The following is a 9,744-nucleotide window of genomic DNA, read 5'->3' as shown; positions in this document are numbered from 1 at the left end:
TTTTTTTTTTTTTTGTATGAAGCAAGGTATAGTCTAAATGAGAGCTGCTGGAGTCAGAGATTACAGCAGTCAGTGCAATGACAGCACACTCAAAGACTGAACCGTCTTTGAAATGCGCCCGTGGAGATATATTATTGATGATTATAGATTAAAAAAAAAAAAGAAATGCTGTCTTTTTACAATTGGGCAGCATGGCGCATCTTCAGAAAAATGCTTTTCTCTGAACGATTTGTCTGGTTTCATCTGTAAAAGCGGGACAAGAGTATAGATTTGATCGCTGTCGTCATCCTCGCCGTTGTGAATCGAACATGTAGCAAGACTATGTGATACAAACCACTTTGACTTCGAACGGACAATGATAAAAGTTGTGCAGTCAATCAACAGTCTTTATGAGTTTGCTATGCTAAATGCACTACCAGAATGGGAAAGCCATGCGTAAAATAGGTTACTTAGACAAACAGAAAATAGGCCTACGAACCAGCTGTTTTGACAATGGAATGAATGGGAATAGAAATTCCTAATGATTGAAACATTAGCTACAATGCCTCAAATATTCTCATTTTTGTATGCAGCAACCGAGAATTGGGACATTCTCTTCTCTCTGTAATTTTACATCAGCATTTATCGAGTATCACTAGGGGAAAATGTAAACTGTAGACAGACTATAGATATAGTGACAATTAGGACCTCATAACGTCGTTATCATTTGGTGCGAAAAAACGGCTCTGACCATGGTGCTGAAACCTGTATTGATTCTGCCTTTGTATCCAGGGATATTTGTTTTAGAGGCTTGTGTCCATGTTCCATTAATTTAACTAAAATTTGACGCATTTCGGCAAACCAGTAGTGCTGTCTTGCAAATATGTCGGTAAATCACTGGGTTACTGCAAAATAGAAGTTGGAGGGATAAAATAAAAATATCAAGGCTGAAACAGTAGGTACAGGTATATTTAAAAAGTTTAAATATTTGATGGCATTAAGAATAGCCTACGACACACCACAGCCATTGATTAGATAGCCAATAAAGACACAATACTATGACAATGCTGTAACAAACCTTTTTACCTCGTGTTGTAAGACACTACTTATGTTTGACAGCAGAGGACGCTGTTTGCACACCGTAGGGAGTCGGTAGGCTATGATGTTTGAACGCAGTTGCTTGGATTGGAACATATCTCTCTGGCAAAAAAGAAACTTCATCTTAAATTTATTTGGTTCTCATTTCTCGTTGTTGAAAAAGATAGCGTACACCCAGTTTAGAGCATAGACTAACTAAGTCAAGTGAGACAACTTGTTGACAGTGAGCCCAGAGACCTTTCGGGCATTTCAGTGTAATGACTGGCTGGCCGGTCATCAGGCCTTGCCCAGAGAATTGTCGTGAACTTGGTCTATTACTATTCTATTCTATACAATCTTATATATTAATAGTAGGCAACTCGAATTCAATGTGTGCTATTATGGTAATATGGCCAGGTGCAATTGAGTTATAATTTCACAGTGCTCAAGCCACAATCAAAGAAAATAGGCTACATAAACAGCGCACATAGCCTGTGATGACGCAAAATTGACATGGCTTGCCTGCTGTGAAAAGTGTCCAGGCCCTTTTAATCAGCAGAGACAAGCAAGGTGCTTATTTTATCATCGGTTGTTTGCGATTGCATATGGAAAAGGCTGACTAACGCACGAAAGTCGGAGGCACATTTTCTCAAGAAACTCCGCTTCATCATTTTTCATAGTGGATACACTTCATGGCTGTAAAATACTAGAGAAACACACACAACACATCTATATCTGCTTTGCAAAATAGTAGGCAGATCCGTTTGAGACCTAACAGCGAATAGCCAGGCAAAAGTAGCCTACGGCAATTGCGGCTAAATATGATTTAGGATTATTGAAACGCCATATAGGGCATTACATGTATGGTAGAAATAAAGTAATTAGCCTACTATTTAGAATAATTATTTCAGCGGAATTATATCGGATATTAAGCAGACTATGTAGGCTGTGACAAGTGTATATGGAACAAATGAAGAGACCACTGCAATTATTTCTGATGTCATCCATCCTATGTTTTCTGAGTGACATTCGAATGAATTGACGGTCATATTGACGGTCATAGTGGTCTCTTAACGTTGAATATGACCGTCAACTCATTGGAATGTCACTCATCAACCGTAGGATGACATCAGAAAAATGTGCAGTGGTCTCTTCATTTTTTCCAGAGCTGTAGGCCTATATATATTTTAAAAAATCTATGATTTACTCCTTGCAAATTAACTGATTATTCTACTCTGATTTGCGCAAAACTCGAATAACCTCTACCAGACTACCTGTCTTGGAAACACTTTGAAATCCTGAACTGAGACATTACATATAGGGACTACAACATCATATCCAAATGCACACTTCAATTTACTTAGCCTGCATGGGCCAGCGTCGTATGAAAAAAAAAAAATTCAGTGGGGAAATGTCATAGATAAAAATTGTATTGATTCCGCATTTCAGACAGCTGCTGTCACGACAGCATGCAGACACATATTTCTGTTTAAGACGCAACATGAATTGATGGCGCATAGCATAGAGCGCGGGAGAGGTTAAAGAGGTGCAGTCAGCAAGCTAGCAGACAAGGCTCATTGTAGGCTACTGAAGCAACGCTCCACTGACAATATGCTCTGTGCATAGGGCCCACTGGGTGGTCACTCTTACTTAACCAAGGCCCTAAATAAAAGTTTTTTTTTTTTTTTTTTTTTCAAAAACAGTCAATCGCCTACCAAATAATTACGTTACTTAATAATAATAATAATAATAATAATAATAATAATAATAATAATATGCCTAATAATAATGATAATAATTACAAGTGGGCGACTTGCCCGTGGGACACTAACACAAACAGGCTGTTACACAATTAGAAAAGAAAAAAATCTTTCGCCCCCATCACAAAACTTTAGGGGCACTTGCTTTTGTTCTTGCTGAACTCAAGCCACCATCATTACCGCTGATTACCGCTGAACAGTTTGACGACCGTATTGACTGCCAGAAACGTTCCTTTCACCTATCCTCGCCGCTTTTGTCCGTGCACAAACTGAATGAGGCGCTTTTCATCCAGTACTTCCCCTCCTCCCTTTTTTGTGCGGTGACAATTAGTTTGCTATTCGGACTTGTTTTTAGCTGAAAGAGCTTAAACGTACAACGTGGCCTCCGTTCACAGACGAACCAGTGAACTCACAAGAGTCACTCATGGTGCATCGCGATTCGTGCACAATAATTGCCTATAGCGCGGTATATTAGCGCAGGGTTATGGGGGGAAATGGACCCAGGGCTCCCTTGAAAAAGAGATGCAAGATCTCAATGGGACTCATCTGGTTAAATAAAGGACAACAAATAGGTTATGAGTGCAACGGCAACATATACCTAGTTTACTTTGCATCTACAGACACCATTAATTCACGAGGTTAACGCCAACCCTTCTCTTAAAGTGAGCGAAAGAAAGCTGACAGAAAGATAATTCACATATCTTCACACAAATCAAATCGCATTCTATTAAAATGGCATTTAAATATAGTGGAAAATAGAAAGTATAGACAATTCTGAGGTATAGATGATGGGGTAATAATTTGCTTTTCCCCCCTAAGAGGCTAATCGGCCGTTGTGATGAGTTGAATGTTTCCTAACTTTCTGTACATTATCCGTTTAGCCACAACAGGCTAGCGCAGCCACTGCCAGTCGCCTACAGTTCGCTTTAAAATGTAAAAGCATTGCAGCATGGATGTTCTTTCAAAGGGAGACTTAGGGATTTTAAGGGTCTGTCGAAGGCCGCCTAGACGCAAGACCACAGCGCTCCGTCCTTTAGTTGACCTTCCGCTGTCAGGGAGCATTACAAGACGCAGAGATAATCACATGGCACGGTTAACACGTCTGGACACACGGTAAGCTATCACGTTAAACACGGGACGATAGCCCATTCACTTATGACGCCTTGAGGGCTCGGACCATACATTTATTGACGACGACCACAAGGGTTCAGGCCAAAAGAGTTCAAGTGATTTCGACGTCGCAACGATAGGTGTTTGACACCGTCCTCAAACTCTCTCATTAAAGAAAAATCCGAGGGCATAAGAACAGCAAGCGTGCATGGGTTGAGGGGTCAAGAGTAGAGCTTGGCCATCTATAGGCTGCTCACAACCTGACTCCAACCAATTTACTGACATTTGGCATCTTCGCTGTTTAGTACAAAACGGTTTTAGTCCAAATATCCTATCCATAAGATAACGGGAAGTCACCTATCTGTAATAATAGTAATAATAATAATAATAATAATAATAATAATAATAATAATAATAACTTCTGTATTGATTTGAACAACCATTTTTATTTTCTTTATGTCTTCATTCGTTGAAACATATGTCCTACTTGGCGCACATGCTCTAAAATCCACCTTTTACACTGAAATTGACTAAATTTGAAATGATCGCGCAAATCAAAATTAGATTCTATAGTACCAATGATTTTAATACATAGATGAACATACATTAGAAAAAATGGGAGGTAAAATGTCACGGCATTGATATTCAACGCAAAGTTCCACCTAAAAATATAATAAAAAATAAAAAGAGATGGTGGGCTTTTTAAGTGTTCTATGTTTTCTTTCCCGTTCTCTTTTTTTCGGTGGGCACTGCTTTACTCTAGGCATCCGATTTTATCGACTGGAAAAAAAATGGAAATTCAGGACTCTTGTATTTATATAAATGTCTTCTGTTCATGTCATTTCAGTTCCTTCTTTGTCTTGGTTAAGCAAAAATGAAATGGAAAAAGAGGATAAATACATTTTAAAGACAGAGCATTCCAGTCGACCTCGGGTGGTTTGACAACCTTCACATAATAATAATTATTATAATAAAAAAAAACACAGCCTCTGATACGTTAAGGCAGGCACTGATGTGCTTGTTTGTCTTGCTGATTGTCTGTCTCGATTTCCCTCTTAAATGTGTTCATTTTCTCATCGTCATCCTGACTGGCCCGCGGGGCAGCTCGTGGTGCGGTGTTAGATGTCACATTCGCTGTCGCTCGAAGTGATGGAGATAGCCGACGCGGCTGCTTTGCTCGACAGACTTGCTTCGGGGCTCGACGCGGTTCCGAGACGGTCCACTGCGCCGTCTTCTCCAGTCAGGGATCGAACCGAGCCATTGGACATCACTTGTTGTTGTAACCTATTTCAGTGGAACACATACGAATAAGAAAGAAAGAAGGATTTCAGTGAGAAATGTGCAATGTCTTACAAGAGGAGAGCCTATGGCTACAGTTTTGACGGGTTCATTCCTGAAGAGGATTTAGAGTAAGCTATTTAACAGGTCAAATTAGTTTCCAAATATCATCAATATCAGCCTATTATAGTAGCCTACATCCCGGCAGCCTACCAAAACTGCAGGAGCTCGGGGCTGAGTTGAACCTTTGGTGACACGCACCGGAAGAACAAGCGCTGTCAAAAAAGGAGCATCGCTTAGTTCATGGGCCTATCGGCGAGTTATGGAAAGGCTGGGTTATTCTTTACCCAATATGATATTAGGCTTTGCATCCACATAATATGCCAATTAAACAGTGTCTAGGCTACTCAATATGGCAAAATGAATCCCCATTCAAACCGAGAATTTGAATTAATTGAACAGCATTTGAAGCCACGAACTGCAATAAAGTAGGTTGTGTAGCTTTGCTATTTGGAAAGAGGAAAAGCTACCAGCTATATACTGAAAGACTGAAGTGATTCACAAATTCAGAGATGTCGACAACCGAGCTTACTATTTTCCAAAAATTACCACTGCCAGCAGCCCACAAGACATAACAAATGTTTACCCTCTCAATAGAATTACCTTAGCCTAATCCAGTTGTAATCGGGCAAATACAGAAACAGATCAGAAAAGATTCATAACAGTTAGTCGTTTCATCGGAATTACTGAGACAAGAAAACATGTAATTCAGGCTAGCTCATGGGCCTCTACAGTTCAAATGATGTAGGCTAGCTCTCTACTGTATTATCCAACGATGTGGCAGCTAAGGAAATACACACCGATGCCTAGTGTTGGTTAAGGTTATGTAATTCCGAGTTTATGATATTGATATCATAAATATTTTTTGGTTTAATTGTATTGTGTATTTAGTTGGATTGCAAGATCCACCTATTTATTTGTAGGCTACACAACAAATAGGCCCACTGTTACGCGTGCATAAGATAGCCTACTTTTTGTGAAAACAATATCAAGTCCATCCCTGCCAGGAGGTGAACTACACCACGCATATTTGAAAATGCAATGTGTAGCCTGCTGATGTAATACATATCGAGAATTGATTAAGCGCGTAAATATCGAATTGTGACTGTTTCGTCCACCAGATTCCACCATAAAGAGCTGAACATGTAAACGACCATTCGGCTACAGGGTCTCAATTAAATCGAAAAGGTTTTGGAGTTGTCCGAAATTACTTCAACGATCAACCTAAAAAATGAACTAGAAGACAGGTGCAAGCACGCTTACAATGGAGAAGCTTGGGATATTCACCTGTTTTTGGCCGCCGCGGCTCTGTCCCTTTGTCTCCGGTTTTTAAACCAGTTTCCGACTTGGGTGGGAGTGAGTCCTGTGGCTTGTGCGAGCTCTCTTTTTTTGCTAGGGTTTGGGTAAGGGTCTTGGAGGTACCACTCTCGGAGCAAATGCCGGGTCCTTTCTTTGAAGCAATGAGTCTTTTGTTCACCATCCCAAATTGTTTTGGGTAGTGGGAACTTCTTCCGTACCCTGTATTTGTCCACTGGCCCTAGCGGGCGACCCCGGAGCTTCTCTGCCTCTTGGTAGTGAGACTCCAGCCAAAGCGCTTGCAGTTTGGAATGCGACTCTTTGGTGAACTTGTGGTTCTCCAGAATGTGGTAGAGCTCACGGAAATTCCCAGTGTGAAAAGCCACGATGGCCCGTGCCCGCAAAACCGACTCATTTCGGTTGAGAACCTCGCAGGCACCAGGGGCGACCGGCAGCGACCAGAGGAACCGGCCGAGGCGTTCGATGTCCCCACTCTCCTCCAAAGTCTCGCATACCCCCGCGACCTGCTGGGGACTGAAATTCAAGATTGGCAATTGAAACATGAAGGCTTCTATTTCCCCCCCTCGTAGTCCTTGCTACCTCTCTCTCTCTCATACACGCGCCCTCTCCCCCGTTTCCTCTTCGTCGCCTGATCCAGACAAAAAGGCAATTCCAAAGTCAACAGATCAACCGTTACACGACACACACAGGAGAGGATGCCCCTCTGGCTGACTACGGCAGCCTCGGTGGGCAAACTGGGGAGCTCGAGAATACGAAGGTGAAGCGCAAGACTCGAGATATTTTTGAGGGGGAAAAAGACGTCCAGTCCTCTTCTGATTTTCTATTGGACTTGGCAGATTGGTTGCGTAGTTTCCAAGGACGCTTGTCAATCACTGTCAAGTGTGCCAATCACGCGGAAAGCAGCGCAAATAGATTTCAGCACCTCCCCACTTTCAACAGCGCCTTTTAAAATGTAAACATTTCCGACCTTTTCGTTGTTGCCTTTAACCAAGGTGATTGGCTATTCGCGCGATTGTCTAGTTGTAAATAGTGTTGTTATGAATAATTTTCGCTTAAAGAAAAAAATAATCGATTCATCATACAAAAGGTCCGGCTGTCATGGCTTCTTTCTGTTGTTGCGTAAAAAATCACAAGCACAGAGGCGCCATTACAAATCGAGAAACCTTCCCGTTTTTCACCCACAAAAGTTTAATGCATCACCGTATTTGGGTAAAGATCGCACATCTTGAAAGCGATTGGTCACAATTTTGCCCTTTCTTTTTGGGTTTCGGGATGGTTTCCGACGAAATGCATTGTCTTTACGCGCGGCGCTCTCCGGCATAATATAACAGGGATAGGACGAACATGGCAGCATGCGAGGCTCTACTCAATTATGCATCAAACAATATGAGCAGCAGAGACATCTGACAGCCGAATGCAACGAATCATTGGTCGGTCAAAATTAATAAAGCTGTTGGAGACTTGAAACGAGGATACAGACGACAGCATATGCGGAAAGCATTCTGCTTCGGTACAGTTACATTTTGGACAGCTGAATGCTGATCATACCAGTCATAAATATAACCTCAATCACGACATGTAAACATACGGTTGCCTTATTTATGGCAAAGTATTTCTCTCAAATAGGCAGCATTATGGGTACTGAGACGAATTTACGCGTGTGGAACTTATTGCTCTGTATAGATTATGCTGAAATAAATTCTAAAATAATTCGAAATATGCGGACTGCATGCACAAATAAGCAATTGCTCCGGACACTCGTTGTTTGTTTATTATTATGGGCTATTTGTAAATTATTATGCAGAAGCCTCGTGTGGTGACAGGTGCATGGATGCACGCACTATTGCACAAAGACACAATGCCTGCCTCTCGCTGATCACAGGAAAACAGCAAAAAATATCCCACGATATGAGGAAATGTGGAGCAGCAGCTGACTAGAGCCGTTTTAGGATCAGCCACAGCCCGCTTTGTGCTCGGGCTGCGGCGGTAAATAAGACGGCGGATAGATAACGCAGATGGTTTGAAGTGTCGGGTCAGATTATTTCACGGCTGGCTACAGTGGAAAAGTTCATTCTGACGGAAAGCCCCTGATATTATTTTCACAGATCCACACAGTTCAATTGAAGAAAGCCCTTCAGGGCCCTTTATGCATGATGTATGAGCGGCGTGTACTTCCAGTTATGGAACTACAGTCTGTATGATCTGAGCTGCTCATTTTCATGCACAATACTCATGCCACCGGGAATGACACTTTTCATAACGTCATGATCCACATGTCTCATTTCCGAGACAAGTATGACCCAGTCTATGTCAAATGTAGCCTGCGACACTGAGTGATGTTCTGAAAAAACAGTTTTTATTTTAACAGGTATAAAGTTGACAGACTTTATAATAGTGAGGCAGAAATAAAGCAAACATGTGCATTTAGCCTACTTAATTAGCCTGTGTATTATTTTATTACAGCAAAATAACTGTGTAATAGCAATCCCATTATTACTGTCACTAAGGTATTGATAATTAGACTAACCGCTTTGTAGCCCACCCATTAATCATTGTTGCATGCCACATCAGAATACGCTCATTTCTAAAAACATGGAATGAATGGCTAATACCATACTTGTAGGCTAAAGTTGTGTTGACGCGTTGGAAATGTCATTATGGTGGATATGTGTAGCCATCACTAAATAATGCATAAGGATAGTCTGGCAAAGTGAAATTTAGGCCACATTGAAAATACATGACCTGAAATTCGGTGATGCATTTGATTGATATAACAACGCGTTCAGGGAGTTTGTTTAATTTTGTGAAGTATTTGGTTGAATAACACAATTTAACCCGCTAATGGGTATAAAAGATAACATGTGGGGTGGGGGGGCATTTTAGCGTTGGTTCAAAGGAGATTCAGGCTACATTTTTTTCAGCTCTCAAGAGGGTGTGAATATTTTAGTCTTATTTCACGAGAAAATGGAGGGGACGGCTAAGTTTAAAGTTTGAAAACATTTTCCCAGGGAAATGTTTTCAGCATTAGGTAGTCTACCATGAGACTGTGTATTCACTAAACATCGTCTAAGATTCAACGCCAGTGGGTGAAGACTCCAGTATAAATAAAGGATTTTAGAGTGCATTACAAAATAAGCCTAGACTACCCGGGTCATGAGACTGA

At 41.2% G+C, this 9,744-nt stretch overlaps 1 protein-coding gene across 1 annotated transcript; it reads right to left on the bottom strand.

Moving 5' to 3' along the window:
• Nucleotides 1-4,919: 4,919 nt before the first annotated feature.
• six6b (SIX homeobox 6b) lies at nucleotides 4,920-7,305 on the bottom strand. The gene is made up of 2 exons (XM_042094515.1): nucleotides 6,552-7,305; nucleotides 4,920-5,210 (listed from the first exon to the last, which is right to left on the bottom strand). The coding sequence occupies exons 1-2, from the start codon at nucleotides 7,121-7,123 to the stop codon at nucleotides 5,045-5,047; spliced, it is 738 nt and encodes a 245-aa protein (XP_041950449.1). The 5' UTR covers nucleotides 7,124-7,305; the 3' UTR covers nucleotides 4,920-5,044.
• Between the last annotated feature and the right edge of the window lie 2,439 nt (nucleotides 7,306-9,744).

This window comes from Alosa sapidissima, chromosome 6, assembly GCF_018492685.1.
Source record: "Alosa sapidissima isolate fAloSap1 chromosome 6, fAloSap1.pri, whole genome shotgun sequence".
NCBI classification, from domain to species: domain Eukaryota; kingdom Metazoa; phylum Chordata; class Actinopteri; order Clupeiformes; family Clupeidae; genus Alosa; species Alosa sapidissima.
Note: the sequence above shows the minus strand (reverse complement) of the source record. Positions and strands in the feature narration are given on the sequence as shown.

Coding starts and splice junctions, on each gene's coding strand:
- six6b (XM_042094515.1), bottom strand. CDS start 7,123: ATGTTTCAATTGCCAATCTTGAATTTCAGTCCCCAGCAGGTCGCGGGG. Junction 5,211..6,551: donor GCCGCGGCGGCCAAAAACAG/GTGAATATCCCA, acceptor CCACTGAAATAG/GTTACAACAACAAGTGATGT.